Raw genomic sequence first — 20,518 nt, forward strand, 5'->3', positions numbered from 1 at the left:
TTAAACCACATGTTAAATCACCCTGAAAGTACACTGCAGGCTGCTACATGTGCTTCAGAAACAGAAACTCAAGCGTGTCTATTTTTAGGTAATGAGCCATCTTGAATGTTCATCTTGCGCCACAGGATCATGGAGGCTGGCGACAAGGATTATCTGAGAATGTCCAAGGAGTGGTAGGAGTAAAATGCAGATAACCTAGTTCCCTCCCTCACACTGCCCACAGCAGGTGCCCCTACATACCTGCGTCTCCAGCTGCCGCCGAGACCCACTGCTCTCCATATCAGCCAGCATGTTAGTCAGGGAGTCAATTTCTGCATCGATGCTGGAGGGGCGATAGCCACCTCTGTCCACGGAGGTACCCTGTGGAAAAAACACGAAAACAAAGGAACTAAGTCTGGAGCCAGACAAAGTGGCAAGTCATACACAAGACCCTGTCAACTCTGGTTCTTGAGCACAAAGTTATCGAGCCAGATGAAAAAAGGAAAAACACACACTTCTACAGTACAATGGTTTTGCATAAAGAGTAACTTGCACAAGGGTCTGAAAAAGAATTTCAGCTGAAACTAAGCTACTCACGTTTCTGCTTCTGTATTAAATTGCAAATATATTGACCATCATTTTCTAACAAGTTGTGTTTCAAACGCCTAAACACATTCAGATTCCTACCAACTTCTACAACATAGAGCTCCCCTAATGTTGCTTAGGGGTCAATTATGATGGTCACCACACAAAGGTGTAATTCCGGTTAGAAGTCCTACCAAATCAGAAATCTTAAAACAGAAATATCAAGGAGGTAGAGCTTCAAGTCCGAGAAAGACATTCATGTTGTTCCTCCCAAATTCTATTACCCTTTTTAATACATAGGGTAGCCTCTCAGAAGAGCAGACTCTGAAATCCATCGTAACACTTGTTTTGATCAGGGATTCATGAGCAAGGAACAGAGGTAAGGGCAGGCATATTGCTTATAATTCAAGTGGTGCAATGCAAACACGATTAAGACTTATTTTTATTAACCAGAGGTTAGTGAACAGCTGCGATTAAAAACCTTTTAGAAGGTTGTTTAGAAATATTACTGGCATCCCCTTAAAAGCATAGAACTAACTCAAAGTGATCCTGGCGGGGGACGGGAAGTAGTAGGAGAGAATGGCCATAGGGACTGTCATGGGTGGTAAATGGGTAGGTAAAAGGCCAAACAGCATGTTCCTACTCATATTCCATCTCCCCTTCCAATGCCAATAATTCCAGCACATAGGCAGCACCAAATAATAGCCAAACCTTAAAATGACCAGGGAACGCCACACTCAACCGATGAAATAAGAGCTTTTTAAAAATGTTTTTTAAAACTGTCAATGTTGGATTTAGCAGTCTGTCCTCTTGGGGCCAATCCATAACTTGAGGACTAGAAAGTTGACAGAATTATCTTGTGGGAAAGCACATGAGGATACGGACACAACGACAGCTCAGAGGGGAAGAACAGAGATTACGTGAGTTTATGAAAGGCAAATGGCCCAATAGACATGCAGGAACAAGAGTGAACACAATTAAAATGAATACATTAAAAAAGAAAGTGAACACATTACACAATTGGGAAAAAGTCTGCAAAGTCAAACAAGTAGGGAGAAGTGTGTGTAGATAAACTAAAAGCAAATAGAAGACATACAGCAGAGGGCAAGTTTAGACTGCTTACGAGTATGACGAGCAAATTTAGATAGACCAATGCAGTGCAGAGGGAGCAGGAGTGATTTAGTCAAGAGTCTGAAGGAGTAGTTTAGCAGAAGGACAAATAAGTATGTTTTTATGAACATCATACCACTTGACACTTAACTATACAAGTAACTGACAGGATTAATTCTTGGAAACCATGTGTAGTGCTGGTTTACAAAAAATAAAGAAAAGCCAAAATCCACATATGAAATATACATTGAGAGCAGAAATTACAGAATAAAGGGGGAAAGGATGTAAATAACTGCAGGAACAGAAAAAGAAGGGGTGTCTGAAAGGAACATAGTTCTATCGTCGCTGGCTAAACACACAAATATTGGTTGCACTCATTAAAAAGTCATCATAATGTCAGACTCTTCTCCTTTCTAAAACCTACTCTCAGCCAATCAGGCGCTTCTCAAAGTAAATGTATGCACACTAGAAAAACAGGATTTGCAGTCATGCGCCCAGGCTCTGTAATGACATTTGCCCACCTCAAATCGCTTGCCAATGGACCTGCCACACAAAAGCTCTCTAAACCAACATATTCTACTAGGCCCCTTTGGAAAAGAAAAAAGATATTAATTAATGACAGAAGAAAGCCAGGTGTTTATTTTAAGTGTTACAAATACCTAAAATGACAGATCAGACTTGAGAGTCCCAATGGCAAAAGGAACAGACTGCAGGTGTACAACGAATGGACTTACTCATCAGCAAGTGAGCATCCTTTACAGAAAACACTGCAGCAAACACTGGTTTCTCAAACACCTGATGCACAATGTTAGGAAAGATTCCCATTTATTTGTGATTTTCCCTCCAGTTGTTTATTTTATTTTTTATTGTTGAGTTGTTTTAATAAAAAAAAGAAAGTTTGATTTTTCAACTTTGACAAAAAAAAATAAAAACAAATAATTCCAAGTAATTTGTTACATTCACTAAATCATTAAAATACAAATGAAAAAAAAGAAAAGAACATTAAATAAAATTCTTATTAAAAAGAAACTCTTCAGTTATCAATCATCATGTATCATCGCAAACTACATCGGTCAGAACAAAACAGCTAATGTTCACATTTGATTTGATAGAGCTCACGTTGTAGGCATCATAATTTACTTTGAAATGATGGTTTGTTCAATAATCTTAGACTGTATAAGAAATTCAAAATAGCATATCTGATCGAATTCCCTGTGCAATGGAAAAGTAACTTCCACAATTTCTCACTTGTTACGATGCAATCATTTTGAAAAAAGGATTTAAAAAACAAGATTCGTTGTGGAAGCAGTACTGGACATTCAAGTGCACAAATGTTTCAACGTTTTGGGAACATTTTTACAGAATCGACATTGGCAAGTCACTCACTGATATGATTTTACGTTTATGCAGGACTTCATGTGCAGGCCAGATATTTAGACGAGAGCGCAGAAAATCATTCCTCAGACGTGAGTTAGGGAAAAAGGTTAGATAGTTTTCAATTGCCCCATAGCGTTTTAAGGCAAAGGGATTATCATTAAATGTACGATATTTGGAGCAAGCGCTCCTTGTTTGTATCCAATCGTATTCCCACAAATGTTTTTTGGCTTTGTCTGGGTTTTCAATTAAAAGGGTCATTGATGATTTTCAGCGCCTTTCCCCTCCAAGTGTTTGGAAAGTCGACCATTGATGACAAAAGATATTTCGCAACAATGCTTATTAATCCAGGGTTGTTAGAGGCCATCACACATTTTCCGTAAAGTATGCAGATATTTCCATTTATATGAGGCATATAAGGATCACAAACCTAATTCAGGTCTAAGAAGACACATGGGTTCAGATAATGGCAAAGTTAGTACTCGTTTCCAGTAATACCCCTCTAATAATGCCCAATAGTCATAAGATTTCTTCGCAAATGCCTCAGATCCATATGTAATGACAGGAATGAACTTTTGTTTATAGTACCCAAAAATTGGAACTAGAGATAATTTACAGTATTTGGCTTTAATTAGCCGAGCTTGAGAAACTGCTGTAAAGACTTTTTTTCAACATAGTGCTCATAGGCATTATAACTTGGAAAATGAGTTATATATTTGCCCAGATAGATATATGATGAAACTGAGTTCAGGGTTGTCGACTGCATTGGCCACCGATGGATAGCGAGTCGCTGCTTAGAAGTACCAACTGAATTACTTTTGTTTTTGCTATGTTAATCGTTATACAATTACTCATAGTATATTTGTCAAGGACATCTAGCAGCACTCGAAGGCCATTTGGAGTTTTCGAAAACAGCACCATATCATCAGCATATAATGAAAATGTAATCTGCACATTATTGATTTTTGGTGAGTCAGTTATTACAGATTCAAAGTGAGGCCCTTTGTCCAAAATAAAAAAAATTAAACATAGCCGATGCCAGTAGGCAACCCTGTTTGGGGCCTCAAGCAGTTTCTATAGGGTCAGACAATAAGCCTTCGTTATCTAACCTGACTTGGATGGAGGTGCCAGTGTGTAAATCAATAATCCACTTCAATATAAACCATGGGCAACCTTTATCCATTAGCTTTTAATATTGTAACTCACGTGGGACTGCGTCAAACGCCATTCGAAAGTCAATAAAGGCCATGTAAAGGGCCCGTTTTCATTGGCGCATTTGATGGACGACAGCATTTAAGATGATTATATTTACTGCTGTGCCCAGTCCTGGAAGGAAGCCTTTTTGAAATGGATCACGAAAACTATGCAAATCTAGCCATGAGTTGAAGTGTTTCAAGATTGGCCGAGCAAATATTTTACCTGGACAATCTAGAAGGGCAATAGGGCGATAAACTCTTGGATCAGCCCTACTGCCTTTCTTGAAAATTGGGAGTATTATTGATTGTTTCCAAGATTTGGCTATTTTACCAACTGCAACTATGTGTTTGAAAATTTGAGTGAGAATATTCACCCATTCGTATGGGTATTCTCTTAATCTCGGCTTAATGTTTTAATGCAGTGTAATATATCTTCGTTTTCAAGTGGAAACTAGTGGCACGCTGCTGGCATGTGAAGATCCCAAATTAACTCAGGAAAGGGGGAACAATAGAGATCCCTAAAGTACACACACCAATCTTCATTCCATATGGCAGAGATTACTACTGCACCCTGTGTTTTTAACGTGGCATCATTCAAACAGTTCCAGATCCCACTTGTGGATTTAGTAATGATCCATTTCAACATTAGCTCGCCATTTTTCTGATATTGTAGATATTTTTGACCTTTTAGCCAATTTCTATAAGCTGATTTTAAACGCTTTTTGATACCTGTTCTGAAATCTACAGTATAATGTTTCAAGTTTCGAACAGCTCGTCTCAGTGTTAGCCTTTTCACGTTGGATTTCCACATCAAAGGGATGCGAATGTCTGTATCTAACACTTGAATCGAGCACGTTGACTTGTTTAAAAATTTGCAGCATATGCACATAACAGTGTGAAGCATTGGGAGATGTTGAGATGAAGGCCTTGCAAAGATTATATCCGTAATGCATCAAACTCTGAGGGTTCCATCGAAGGCGAGTACCGCTGTTGTTCAATTGTTCATGTGATAGATGTATATTTTTACTCAGTAACTGAGTGTCAGAGAGGTACTTAAAGGTCATTGCTAGCTTGTTGTGGTCACTCACACGCGATGGAATCACCTTCATAGATTGCACCTGGGGAAAAAACTTCATATTTACATAGATGTAATCTATAATTGCCCATTGAGTGCCTCGTCTCCAAGTTGGTTGTGCAGGTCACCTGTTACAGTGTTATTTACCATGATAAACCCCCTTTCTTTCATGATTTTACACCAATTACATTCCTCAGGCATTTGGACAGTAATACCATCTGGCATTAAATGTAAATTTAAGTCACCAAGTATGATGGAGCATAAGACGTTCCTGTCAGCAGCTATATTATCTAGATGCCACAACAAGTACATGAAGAATAGGTAATTTGTTATATTTCGTTTGCTCCAGTATATATTAATGATAACGATACTCCCATTACCACGAGTCAACTTCACAGCTTGGAAATAGGGGGAAGTGGAAGGGTATTTCATCACTGTAAAACCACAAGCTTGCCTGACTGCCAATAAAAGACCACCAGATGGTTGTCCCATCGGTTTTTTAATGGCAAGAGTACTGATAATTGAAAGAGAGGCCCAAATCGGGGCATCTGTAAGCCACGTCTCCTGTAATGCAACGATGTCAAAGGCCTCAAGACCATTGTTACAAGAATTCATAAGATGACTATTGCCTCGGGTATTCCAGGAGACGAGGCTAATCAAATCCATAGCAGCCACTTGTTATGATCTAGCCCCAAAGATTTGCACACTTGTGGCTGTAGTAGACAATTGGTTAGTCATAAATCTCCTAGATGTATCATGTTGATTTGATCGATATATTTTTATGTGTGGCTTCTCAGTCTGACAAGTACTTGGGGTACTATCTTGTAACAGAATGAACCCTAGATCAAACAAGATCGTCCAAGCCTGCCACAACATGTTAAGCCTGATCGTACATACATTTTGGCTTCAGATACATTTTCTTGATCAGCAAATTCTATCAACTCAATATCTGTTGTAGCTAGCTCTTTCAGAGTTGGAACTTCGGTGCATATGTTTAAAAAGCGTGTTCTATTAAGAACATACTTTGGGAATGGCAAATCACAAAATTTCAAAGTTAGACAATATGAAGATGACTGTTTGGATGTATAAGCCTTGTCTACACGATTCGGGTTTTATACACTTGTAGATGGTCTTAGTGGAGGAGTATCAAATGCCATGTAAGTGACCCGGCGGTGTCCTTGTTGATTGCTCAACGATAAAGGGCCTCGCAAAAGGGGACTCACATCAGGATAAGTAGAAGTTATTGGCATTTTGGCACCATGACCACTTCTTTGAGAGTCTGTTTTGTAAGAATCAATAGATGACTTTATAATTTCTCTCGGATATTGTGTAAAGAGGACAAGTTGGCTCAAAGTCTCACTAGGGGATCTATCAATGGCTACAACTTGCGGTGCAGGTTGCAGTCGCAATTGAGAAGATAGTGCAGACTCAGTCGTGGTAGGGTTAACCTGATCTACAAAGTCAGAAGATTTAGTAGAAACATATGTCACTTGCAGAGCTGTTTGAGCAACAAGTTCATCAGTCACATTAGTGGGATGGGTTATAGAGGTGGTTGTTACTGAAGATATAGGCCTAACAGGTTCTCTCTCAGAAGAGCCTACTTGTGGTACAGTGAGAAGCTGCATTAATAGAAGATCTAATTTCTTCACGAAGTTGGTCAATAGCAGTCAAGGCCTGAATCTGTTGCTCCTTATCAGGAGTTGGGAGAATTGGAAACCACCAATGTGCTGTTTTGAGAGGATCGACAATTGGGAGTAGAGGGTTTACAAACACGGACGGGGCCGCAGGCAATTGCACAATATTTGCTGGAAGCGTCTGTGAGCTTAGAGCCACTAGATCATCAAGCGGTTTATACATCATAGGTGGGGCAATCACAGATGAAGCTGATGTTAAAGGTACACATTCAGGGCTCTACTCCAACCTAGCGTGAGCCTTGAGAAATTTCCGTGCTGTGTCCCTAGGACAAAGACAGCGGGTTATTTTACATGCTTTTTTGACTCTCTTCCGTTCATTCCTCAGGGATGGACGGAATGATGGTTTGTTTGTCCATGTTTTTATACAGGGATCAAAAGGTTTGAAGACATTGGTGGGCTTAGAAGGAGTCAATTCTACAGTTGGAACCACTTTGGGTTCGGCCAGCAAATGGATGGGCTCATTAATTGGGTCCTGAGAAACCATCGGCCTCTGATTGACTGTTGTGTCAGGGGCACATGGTAACTGGGCCATTCTTTGCACACTATAATTCACTGTCTGAGTTGGCTCGGAAACGCTTAAAGGCTCACTGACATTTCTGGGTACATCAAGAGTTGGGCGGGCATCACTTAAAATTACAGGGGTATTAACCAGAGACTCTGTTTTTTTGCTGATGTACTGTTCAAGTAGTTTTGTTTGGTGGGACATTTTACCATCCAAAACTTCATATAATTTTGCAATAGACAACAGAGCAGTATTCATTGCGCTCAATGTACTGTTCAAAGCCGGAGCTTCAGGAAATGAAAAACGCTTTGAATGGTTCTTATGTATAAAAAATTCCGAATCTTGATCTGTTTCTTGAAATCTAGTGCGCAGCGGAGTGGGCGCTATGAATGAAGGGGATTTGTCTACAATTTGATTATAAGATTTCTCTCCAACTGCAGGTGATGGTAATGTGTTAGGATTCTCCGCTGGAAGAAAGGAACTTCTGGCAGGGTGAAAATCATTTGACATGACTGAATTATTGTGCGTAAATTCTTCGTGCAATTGTATCAAGTCTTCAGTATTTGAACAAATGTAGAGAACTTCGAAGTGGGGGAGGAGGATTTACTAGACAAAGCCATGAAATCCATGGTATCGTCATCCACCTCGCCCGCTATGGTCAGTAACTCATGGGCTTTACGGAGGTTCACTTTAGCTGCCACACAGCATCTAATAGGCTCCATGATCATTTTTGGAAATATGTTATTTTGTAATTGCAACGAATCCTCGGCATGAGGTACGCTGGCTGAGCTAGTATGCTCTACAGTTGGCCCCAGGATCTTTGTGACAATTATTTGCATCTGATCGGCAGGTAGTATCTCGCCCGCTAGGCAAGCTGACTCTAAGGTAGTGTCCGTTACCTCCCTCGTGAGGGAGGAGCTGGTTGAGTTGCTAGAACTAGATGTAGTAATGAGAGCCGTGGAAGGAGGCTGTGGAACTATTTCACTATCAGTATTCAATTGTAACGGCATGGTAATTCACTTCATTCTGCAATATTATGTCTTGTGATAGGTTATTTGGCCCTGAATCTTTAACAGGCTGATCTTTACAATAATAAGAGCGAATATCAGAAGTGAGTGATAACGAACGCCGCAATCTAGCACTAGCTGAGTTTGTAGGTGAAAAAACAGACTTCTTCATAGAGGGTCTGATTACTGTAGTTTGAGTTTGTGGTAAAGAAAGTGGTTGCCATGGGAGAACATGCGGCATACCTGATTTCAATGTGAACTTTCAGAGCACCATTATTTACAAGTACAAATACAAAGATTCAATGCTTTCTTATAGGCACGTAAGTAAGCAACAAGTTACAATGCCCACCTGAAAGACACGTGGAAAACAAAAGAACCGTGTAAACTGCCTCAGCCGTATGGTAGTACGCTAGACAGCGAGACAGCAGCAACCACACTTACTCAACTGCACTTCACCAATGCCCGGGCTCGACAGTGATAAGGTTGCTGGGACAGTGGGCGGGGCGAAATTCTACAGAGAAACAAAGGATAGAGTGTAAATGTGCGTCATACAAACACACGAATGCACGAGCATTCGGGACTAACGTTAAAAACGTTAGCACTGCCCCCTCCAAACGAAGTCAATACAAAGTCCACGCAGAGCGTACCCGGGATGTTATCTAATAAAACACCTCTTGCAGCAATCGGGAAGTCTGTGAGAGGCAGGTTTTTCCAAAAGTCCAAAATCCTCAAATGAGCAGGGCAAGGAGCAGCGAGAAAGCAGAAACCACACTTACTCAACCGAACTTCACCAATGTTTCACCCCTCCAGTTGTGAAACACCCCCCCCCCCACTTGTTACTGTTGTCTGACCATGCTAGCCTGACGTCTGCCAGTGGAGCACAGCCTTCTGCTGTACGGTGCTGGGTTTTCGCTCAATTCTTATGGGGAAAATGACAGGCCCTTAAAGGCAGTCAGTACTGGGAGTCTTTGTTTCCCTTATTTCTTTCCACTGTTGCAATTTCTTTGCAACATTTTTCCAGTGCACAAAGTGCCTTACATTACAGTGCGCTGGGGACTACCCTTCAGGCCCTAGACACCCTCAAAGGATTTTTTGGTAGAAGTACAAATGTGCCTTGCACAGAGCTGGTTGCAGCTTTTATTTTTCATATATCTTTAACCCTTTCTTGTGGTCCATTTTACATTTACCGCGTTTGGCCATGGACAGTGGCTTGGCCCCAAAATGGCCATTCCACAAGGTCCTTTGTTCGGTCCTTTGGCCATCTTGTCTCTTTGCCTTCCCCAGGTCGAGCAGACCTTATTTGGTCATGCATTCTCCAACAAAACGCCTAGCATTAGCGGGCTTCTGCATGCCTTGTGTGTGCGGCTCCAGGATGTGGGCTGGACTGTCTAGTTCCAATACACATCCTGGGTGCCAGAGAGTCTGGTGTGCTGGGAATGACAGGGACCACTGTGGTACGTGATTGGTCCACGTCTGGTGTGCCTGTATGTGAGCAGATCTCCCATTGGGTCCTCTTCGTTTTGGCGCGAAGGAGATAATAGAAGGCTCCAAACACCCATACCGGGTCGATCACTTGAGTTCTCACTGAACCCAGGATAGGATCCAAGCATCCTGAAACTAAGAAGCAGAGTCGAGGAACCGCTGGTGACCCACTGGAAGGTTTGACACCCTGAGCCGCTGTTGTCCCGCAGGACCTCTCTGCATCTGATCGAACCAGAAGATCCAGAAAGGTGCTTCGACCCATTTGGATAGTGGAAACAACTTTACACAGCACCTCCACCTTAACCTGCAAGAGCGCCTTCTAGGAAGTGTTCCTGGGCCGACCAGCAAACTGACCAGCTTGCGCAGGACCATTGCTCTGGAACCACTGCTTTCTCGAGTTAACTCTTGAGACTTGGGAGATCGTAAGCACAGGGTATAAGGCACTCTCCCACTGAGTTTCGAACACCTAGGCGCCCTAGGTCTGGAATTAGGAGAGTACGCCTGAACCAGAGTGCATGCAGTCTCCGTGTCGCCCAGCCGTGGTGCCGAACTTCGAGGGTGCGCTGCTGCTGTGCCCACCTTTGCCCTGAGACGTGCTGCAGTGAAATCGAGCTGATCCCCTTCACCAGGAGAGAAGAAATCGTCACTGTCCAGCCACGGAATCATCCATGGAACTCAGCCACTGAAAGCTTCAGAGCCGCACAATTGCAGCATTTGAACCCGCAACCGAAGTGGACTCCACTGCCGAAGTTTGGTCCGGAGTGCGCCTTGGGTCGGCGAGTACTTGCTACCCTTACTGGTGGCCCCTGGCGCATCCATCCATTTTTACGCATTAGTGTCCCCTGAGGGCCACTCACCTTTAGCGAGGTATCCTGTGCTACCATCCTATTCCCAACTATTGTGACCTGTTCTGCCCTCTTGGGAGACCCCCCTCGAATAGTGGGAGCTTATAATTCACTGCCTTACCTGCCTTCCCGAGTCGCTGCAGCTCCTGCAAGAGACCGTGTTTTTGCTCTATCGCACAATCGCGGGTGTCTACACAAAGTACTTTTGAGCGCTAGGCTCCACACTTCGTAGGGACTGGACTGCCTCTTCGTTAGGATTTGACAAGTGAAGAATTGTCTAAAGCATAATCGCATTGTATGCCCCTGTCCTTTACAGGTTGTGGACCCTTACTGTGTGCTATCCCTTTAGACCAATTGTAACTGTATATATGTTTTAGAGTAGTGTGGTGTGAGTTTAAGTATTACCATGGAGCTTTGTGTTTGATTTAAAAGGCCTTTAATAAATGTATATGTATTTTTGATAAACACCTGACAGAGTAATTTGTAGTGTCCTTACTGTGTGTGCTCATTGTGGGCTTTCGATCACGCTCACCCCTCCTGAGACCTAGTCTTGACCACCGCCAATGCTACCTTCATTGGTCTGGCTTGTCCAGAAGGTTACCCTGTTCCAAGAAAATAGGCTGGCCTTCTAAACCTCTGCCCACCAGGTCAAAGTTCAGAAATCCATCTTAACACAACTCTTGAAAGAAATAGACAGAATCTAATACTGGTTGTATGGAATGAGTCCCCTCAAAAAAATGAAAGTACATTAAAGTGAAACATCCAACGACGTGGTGGGGCAGTAGCATGTATGCACTGTGAAGCACTCTTGCAAAGGCCTTATGGTGCGTGACTCTGGATATAAAAGTGGGGGGCAGAGCTCCTTTACTACCCATTTTCTTTTCAGGTTTGGGAGTGGAATTACTTTTTAGAGAGTGAAAAAGGTCCCAGTCACAAAAGGAGAATTTGTGTGTGTTCAATAGTTCTTTGCACCTAGTTGTTCAAGCACATAAAGAGATCCATGTTTACCTCAGGCAGTAATAGTGGAGCTTCTTCCAGTGGCACCATTGGTCTGAACTGATCCTTGTGTCGATTTCCTATTTTTTGTTGAGAGTATTTTTACTCCCTATTTTTTGGTTAGGAGTATATTTGCAGAAGTAAAAGCAGCCGATACGCTGCTTATCTGTAGGGTTCTGGGGACGAAGGCTTAGTGGAAGTAGAGAGAGAGGGGCAGGTGCGAAAGCAGAGCTGTTGCTGGGCCCCGACCAGAAGTTCCCAAGTCCTGTGCACCGGTCGATCCAACAAGGTTGGTGATAGTGACACTTAGGAGTTTATTTTATCCGGTGGGCAGCACCCAAGAGGTCATAGAGACCATCGCTGGGGCACCGAATGATCCACTGGACTGGGGGCGGGAGGGAAGAGGGGAGAGTCATGGGTCTAAAGGTGTTGCAGGCTGAGCAGCGAGCTCTAGGTGGCTATGCTGTGGTTTACTGAGGTGGTGCGAGAAGGCTTCAGAGTGCAGTTTAGGTGGGGTTTAGGCTAGTTCAGGGGACCAACCTTTGGCTCTCCATAGGTTTTGGACTACAACTCCCATCATCCCTAACCAGCATAGTCAATATCCAGATATCATGGGAAATATAGCCCACAACATCTTGAGAGCCAAATGTTGCAGACCCCTGGCTAGTTCATGGGGTAATAGATTCCGGAGAAGTCCTGTTTCAAAGGCTATACCGACAGTAAAATCCACAGTCCTTTTGGACTTCTAAATTGTAACGTCTACTGAAAAGGCCCTCTAGAAAAATAAATAACTCCATTCCCAAGATCAACTGAAGAGCAGCAGACGGGGAATTCAAAAAAGAACGAAGGGAAGTGGAGGTAAAGCCTAACAGTACTTACCTGCATCTGGTAGGAAGGAGGGCCGGATGCCCAGGCAGCTACACCACACCCTTCAGAAGCAGCTGGAACCGCTGGATAATAGTATTCTGAAGATCCAGCGGAATGTGGAAGGAAATGTTCAGAGCTCGAAGAGTGCACCCCCAAACTTTCAGGTTGAGAAGGTCCAGCAAATCCTATAAAAAACAAAAATGATTGCTAACCATGGATCATACATGGAAGTAGTTAACATACAAGATGTCTAGGCTAGTGAAAGAGGAGGCAAACTCTGTGCAACAAGTGTTTCTTGTCACGTTGGGGCCAGCAAACAGAAGGTAAAGTGGGATGCAGAAATCAAGCATGGGGTCCAGTGGAAAATGGAAGAGAATGGGTCAGAAAACATTAGAACAGAGATTGTAATCGAGTATGAGAATCAACGTAAGAAGGATGAAGAGGTGCACAAATAAGTGGGTATTCAATGGAGGCATCGAGTCCCAGAGGCAGAAAGAGATACAGCAACCCAAACTCCAAACCTGCTTCCAGGTACCGTTAATAAACGGATCATGGCCACTGCTCCAGATATGGAACTCCAAAGGGCTGCAGAATCATGAGTATATATAACTACACGCTCTCCCATAGAGCAATGTCTGTATGCACTGGTTTTGTCGCCAATCAGCACCATCCCACCCCGGGATTCAGCAGGACTGTACACCCTGAAATTAGGTAGATTACCAGCACAGCCCTCATAGGCAGCTGCGCAAAGTTACTAAAATATGGAAAGCAGGTCATGCTGCGTTTACTCAGACCGAATGGACTCAGGTTCTCACCAACAAGGTCCATACAGCATGTCTTGAATGAACCCTAGATCAAGTAACATCAGGAAAAAAAACACATAGTGTGATGCTACTCCATAGTTTGTCTTTCAGTCTCACAACCATTCTCCCACGCAGACAACTAGGAGTGGTTTGGTGTCTTCCAAAACCTTCTCACGATAGATTCTCTCATCTTGGTATATTCTGGTTGCTGACTTGCCAGCATCTCCAGAATCCATCGCTTAGAGGCAGGCAGCTTAACAAGCAATCAGACGTGTCCTCCTCACTCTCTCTGTACACAAGGAACAAAGCCAGCCAAGCTCAGACACCCAACCCCACAACATAGATATTGGGCGATTCTTTCAAAAGATGGGAACAAGAGGGAGGATCTGTGCCATTATTGGATTATGATGTGCTGCAAAGCTTGGTCCCGCTTTTTGGGTTGTCCACCTTGCCCGACTAGGTCAGCTGCCAGCATGTGTGGTTCCATCTGAAGCCACTCTCCTGTAAGTAAACATCATACTTCTCGGCCATGCGTGCTCTATGCAGTTCCAAGTTCATTTTTATTTTATTAATTGAAGTGCCTCAAACCCAGTTTTTGGTGCTTCGGGGATTCTCACCATGACAGAATACAGACATGGTTGATGGTAGCAGATTTTCAGGTGGTGTTGTAGGGAAAACCCCTTCCTCTTCGGTTTCAACAACTTCTAGGACTTTAATATCTTTTCTCTGGGGAGCTTAGTATTGTGCCATCCTCCTCCCCTTTTATTGGTTAATGCACAACCGATATCTGCAGTGATTGGGAGATCACATGGAGTTTCCTCCTCTGGAATGTGTATCACGGCGCCTCGATCTTCATGGTGCACATGACTCCTCAATGACCAGTACTGCTGGCAATGCTTTCTTTCTCCACGTCTACTACTCTCAGATTCCGTTAGTCTTATTCCAGCGCGCCAATTGCTGCCTGGTATCGGTCACCGGTTCCAGCACTGCAACCAGATGTCTGGAGATTTCCTCAGACCATGCAAATTTCCTCAGACCATGCAAATTAGTGACCACAAAGACTACTGAACTACACAGGACAAGATTTCCCTATGCTTCAATTAGATCACATAATGTAATCTGCGGTCAAGCCAGCAACGCCAAGTTTCAGGAGGGGAGCAGAGTAAACAAGAATACATAGCTACATGTCAAATGTCCACACACAGAGAAATAAAATCTCATCATTACAGCGCACTTTATATCATTTCTGTTATGAAAGTTATTATTACCCTATTTAATGGTACCAAATTATCCGCCGGAAGGGCAAATAGCTAAGGGAGATCTGCTTTGATTCGAACCCATGACTAAGCTGCACACAAATGACAGAAGCAGGTGCTAAACTCACTGAGCTGGCTTGCCCACGTTGTGTCCTTTATAGCTCATTGAATAGAACATAGTGCTGGAACTAGAGTGCAGTGAGGACAATCCGGTCAAATGAAGGTGCAGCTACTATGATTGAAAACTGCAGGAGGACCTTAGCGACAGCACTTCAGGTAAAATAGCACAGTGGTCATCTGTCAGAGCTTCTCCATCCTTAGCTGTTTGAATGATAGGGGTTCTAACTGGGCTTCCTCAAGTCAAAAGGTTCTTGGAGTAACTAACGCTGGCCCTCACACTTTAGGCTAAGGGTCACAAGTCCCAATCAAGGGGTTGCATTAATTCAAACATTTTGGCATCCACCCAATCAATGCTGGCCACTCAACATTCAAACTTCAAAAGTTTCCCCCAGACAAACTCCCTGGATGTGGATTAAGCATTGAATCCAGACTGCCATTCACAAACTGGTCTTATCTTGTCACGGCCACTCCAGCTCTGGAACTCTGAGACTGAGACTGAGACTGGCAGAGCGGATGAAATATGGCCACATGCATCTCACATTCGTTCCAAACAGGAACAATGTCTGGCTGTGAGATCCTGAGCTGGATTTTACATGGTAAGTTCAGGTGTGTTCACCCCTGCAGTACAGTGGGGCTGTACACTCTGAAATTGGCAAAAAGGGTGTCACTAGCCGGACGAGCCTTCAGAACCAGCCATGTGAGTTACTTGCATAGTGAAATGGTGTACCCGGGAGCCAGGGTAACCTGGGACCCTCTGGGGTCACACACTCACTGAGGAATCCTTGGGTGAGAACCCATCAGGAAAGGAAAATTGAACAATCACAAACCAGTCGAAACCCAAAGGTACTGCACAAAAAGGTTCGACTCACTGATTGACCTCTTACCCACATTGTGTTCTCACAAAAACCCAATAAATTGGCTTCACATTACTCCGCTTTCTTCCTCTACACTTATACTACCTCCCAACTCTCCCATTTCATTGTTGGATCTTCGGCTGTTGGCAAGGACCTGACTTGAAATGCGATAGATAAGGCACTTACCTGTGGAAGTCTTGTACGGAGGTGGCTGTCCAAAGCTTGAACTCCCGTTCTGCTCGCAGGGACCAGGCTCCGATTTTGGCACGGGTATTGTGGCAAACTTCTTCTGGGGTCGGAATACTGCTGGTGCAGAGACAGAGACACTAGTATCGGCCGGCTCTGCTGGGTTGAGGTGCTTTGGGGGAAGCCAAGTCGGCCCCGACATCTCTGGAGCACTGGATAGGGAAAAGCCAGAGTTAGGGTTCGAGCTTTCACTGAAAATTCACATTCCTCTCTCACAAGGTTTGTGCAATAGCCTAACAAACTCCTGCACACCCAGAGGACACCGAACATGCCCACGCTGTTCTCTTGGCGCATGTCCATGCCTCAGGGAAAACCACACCCTACTTGTGGCAAGGAAAAGAAGGAACATTGCAGCAAGCTGTAATGCTGGCTAAAAATCACACCGCCGAGAACGAATGTCATGACTGCAATCCAAATTTTCATTTTTAAAAAGGTATAGCTATCAGTTATGCTGCACTCGCTTCAATATTGATAAATTACAGCCACGTAAAACAAAAGGCACAATAAAAGCACAAGATTATTTCCATGAGCAAAGCTCAAACCACTGACTGGCCACACCCTGAGGTTTCAATGAAACATACACCTTCAAAGATGAGTGGCAGGAACTGGAAGCATAATGGGGTCTCACCAATATAGCTGTGTATAACGGACGGTGGTGCCACACCTTGACCCCAGGCCACGCTCCTCCGATTTCGCCCTCTCTCACTGCCGGAAACCGCAAAGAATCCTAACCTCCAGGGCGCACAAGCCAAACCCTCCTCCACTTTCCCAAAGACGAGCAAACTTAACCAACTGGTTCTGGTGATGGAGCGGGTCCAGAAATCAAGCCCTCGCTCAGCACAGGCCGGATACCTCACCCACAAACTCGTCCTCCTTTCACCCAGCGCCTGAGGGCGCAAGCTCTGCAGCTTCAGACTTGCCTGTAAGATCTCTCAACTCTGCAAGAGCTTCTGAAGAAACAAGAGAGACATGTCTTGCAACGGCCACTTCCTGGGGATAGCCAGTTGGGTGCTCTTTCGCAATGTCAGAATGCAACTACTTTGCAGTTATATCAAAAGAGTAAAAAGCGTACCTTTTATTATTCACGCACCATCCTAGCAACCAATACACGTATGCAGGCATGTATGTATGAAATGTATCAAGTATGAAACTAGATGGGAAGCAGCAGAGTGCTGCATCACTGATAAAAGGACATTATTCACCGTGATGAATAGCTTTAACAGAGAGGCGCTTTATCTCAGTCATTGCGGGGAATGTGTTCAGACACTGGTTCTAGCGCAGCATATTGCAACACTCCTGGCTTACAAATGATCAAATCAACCATTGCACGTATGCCGGCATGTATGCATGTATGTATGACATGTATCCAGCATGGAACTAGATGGAGTGATGCATCACTGATAAAAAGACATTATTCACTGTGATTAATAGCCGTGGCAGAGACCATGCTTGGGGAATGTGATCAGACACTGTTCTAGCAGAGAATATCGCAACACTCCTGGCTTACAGTTCCAGGTGATCAAGGAAACCATTACACGTATGCAGGCATGTATCTATTTCAAATGTATCAAGTATGAAACTAGATGGGAAGCAACGGAGTTCTGTATCACTGATAAAAGGACATTATTCACTGTGATTAATAGCTGTAACAGAGACCATGCTTTGGGGAATGTGATCAGCCACTGGTTCTAGCGGATCATATCGCAACACACCTGGTTTACAGGTGATCTAAGCAATCATTACACGTATGCAGGCATGTATTTCAAATTGATCAAGTATGAAACTAGATGGGAAGCAGCGGAGTGCTGTATCACTAATAAAAGGACATTTATTCACTGCTGTTAATAGCTGTGACAGAGACCATGCTTTATATCAATCATTACGGGGAATGTGATCAGACACTGGTTCTAGAGGAGCATATCGCAACACACCTGGCTTACAGGTCATCAAAGTAAAACAAAAGAATATATATGGTGTCCCTCCAGGTTTCCATTTTGATCGGAATGCTCCATGGGCTGACCCACTCACCATGTTTGAGGCCAGAAAGGCATTTCCGTTTCCTTTTTTTCCGTTTCCTTTTTTGGAATATGATTGGCAGAGATCCTGGATACTCCTTTCTTCCCTCTTCTAGAGCAGCAGAAGTAAGAATCTGCCAAAAACTTCACCGACACTATATCTTCTTTGAACAGCGCCAACAAGAAGCGTCAAAGAAGCTTTATTTCAGACCTCTGAAATCTGCTCTGATGCCAGCACTTGTGCTAACAAGTGCCACAGGAAACAACACTGTGGTTGGTCCTTTACCAAAGCAGCCACAGAAATATGACAACTATCTAAAGAGGGGTGCTCAGGATAAAGTCATTTACATTCGGTCAGTGAGCCCTTTTGGAACCAGAGCACTAAAAATCGAGTAAATATAAAACGGACTCCATTTTCAAAAAGGGGGCGCAAAAGGAGGTCTTGCCATTTTGATTTTCTATTAAGAAAGGTTAGAATAAGTTTGGCGCATCACATATACGTTTAAGCGAGCCCCAAGTGGACAATTCCCAAGTACATGTTTGGCAGTAGAATTTTGCATCCAAATACGAAAGGCACCTTTGCCATAAGACCAAATGCTGAAAGAAGATACATGCATTTTTGCCCATAACTCAGGATTTGTTGGTTCTCCAAGTGGTGGGCAATTATTATTAGTATGGTATTTATCGAGCACAGACCTAGCTTCGGAAAGCAACATAGCACTTTACAGGTCATAGGGGAAAGTACATGGTGATGGAAGCAGAGATACAAGGGAGCGGGGAGGGATCAAAAGGAGGGGGTTGGAGAGTAGGCAATTTGGAAGCAAGGGATCTTCAGGCAGCCAGAGGAGTAAACAGGAGGGGATCAGATCTCGGATTAGGTGGGGGGGGGGGTGTCTGGTTCTAGGTGTGAGAAAACTCCATGCTTTAGAGAAGGTGTTCTCAATGTGCCCTGGGACCAAAGGCGTAAGAACTTCTCTGTCATAAGAAGACATCTGAATAGTTGGTAAAGCTGAACTGGATCATACCTATAACTGGTTGCATTCTATGAAAAATGTAACAGTTAGCACCACGGTTGATTATCTTGCAAGCAGTGTAAAGGATAAACACTGAAGTGAGAGGGTGAATTTGTCAACATTGATCACTGAATAGGGTGTGAGGGCTCTATAATGTTCCCACGGGTGGACAGGGAACCAAAAGAGGCCCTGGAAAAATGTTAAAGTGGCCCCATGTTACATATTTTCAGCAAGCCCAACCCTTTTCATATGAGAAATACCACACAAAAGAGGCCCAGGGTGCAGAAGCCTAACGAGACATTTCCCCAAGTTCACTATAGACCAGTGCACCCCATAACTGTTGCCGCAAGTTACTACGACAGCAACTGTCACATTTTGTTCATATCAGGGCATCGGGAGGACGATTCAAATCCATGCATTTAGAATTGACTCGGCAGATAAAGAGGTGGCAAATAAAATTGGTATAATCTGTGCAAAAGGAACACCCCAACTCACAACTTCACTTGGATTGGTGCAGCAAACACTGTGTGAGGCGGTTAGAAATAAAATCCAAGCCTCCGTCTACTTCCTTCACTTTTTGTGCAAACACCTTCAGGCTGCTCAAGTCACAATCATTAGGTGCTATTCTAGCCCCCCTGAATAGCTGCCTCACTCATCAAGCACGAGTGCGAGTCTCACCTTTGAACACACTCATTGGTGCGAGCCTCACACCACAAAGTACTGTTTTTCTTACTGAGTGTGGGTGTAACGTTTTGGAATACAGTGGCACAATTCTGAGCACAGTACAGGGATCAAAATTGGGATTTGTTGACCAGGAGTAAAAAGCTCCTGGTATCCGACATAACCAGTTAGGCAGGAGCTACCGCTAAGGAACCAGGAGCTAGTATAGAGTGTTTAGCAAAACTAACTTTGCACAAGATACAAACTGTAACTTTCTGTCCATGTCATGTTATCTAATGTGTTATAAATGTCCCTTAAGTGCGTTATGTATCGTCCTTTATATACATTCCCAAACATACATAGTTAGAAAATCGCATAGCTAGGTTTGTATGGCACCACTTGCCCCAGGAGTCGGAAGTAGCTCCTGCTAGCTGTTGGTTTCAACCAAGCTCCCCTTGGCTGTAGCCAGGAGATAAATAGCTCGCAGGTCCTGGCAATTTCTAAACCTGCAGTACAGTGGAGGACGTAAAAGTCACATATACTACCGCACTATGTGCCACAGTTGATCACAGAGCGAGAGAAGACGCAGTCCCACTCAAAACAAGGTGGGACATACACGCACTCTGGGGCACACTCTTCAGTGTCACAATCTCCATTTTATACATTGCTCTCAACTCAACTGGAGGGTGTCCCCCAAGTCCCTCATATGCCCATTCACTTCTATGGGCTCTCATCCGCCAAAAAGAAAATCGGGCGTTTTTACCCGCCTTGGGGACACAAAAGGTTGGGAGCTTGGGGACACAAAAGGTTGGGAGCTATGCATATATGTGCCAGGGCCC

General features: G+C 43.7%; 1 protein-coding gene across 2 annotated transcripts in view; it reads right to left on the reverse strand.

Moving 5' to 3' along the window:
* LOC138567315 (thyroid receptor-interacting protein 6-like) overlaps nucleotides 1-20,518 on the reverse strand; it is a 114,413-nt gene that overhangs the window by 93,348 nt on the left and 547 nt on the right. The window contains exons 1-4 of one of the 2 annotated variants that reach the window (XM_069645405.1): nucleotides 16,620-16,753; nucleotides 15,932-16,143; nucleotides 12,725-12,897; nucleotides 241-360 (exon numbers count right to left, since the gene is read on the reverse strand). In XM_069645405.1, coding sequence (XP_069501506.1) covers nucleotides 241-360; nucleotides 12,725-12,897; nucleotides 15,932-16,133 — 495 coding nt within the window. In that variant the 5' untranslated portion in view covers nucleotides 16,134-16,143; nucleotides 16,620-16,753. Of the gene's footprint in view, nucleotides 1-240; nucleotides 361-12,724; nucleotides 12,898-15,931; nucleotides 16,144-16,619; nucleotides 16,754-20,518 lie in introns of those variants that run through there. The other variant, XM_069645396.1, reaches the window with a different exon arrangement.

This window comes from Ambystoma mexicanum, chromosome 1p (assembly GCF_040938575.1).
Source record: "Ambystoma mexicanum isolate Mex_15411 chromosome 1p, UKY_AmexF1_1, whole genome shotgun sequence".
Taxonomy (NCBI): domain Eukaryota; kingdom Metazoa; phylum Chordata; class Amphibia; order Caudata; family Ambystomatidae; genus Ambystoma; species Ambystoma mexicanum.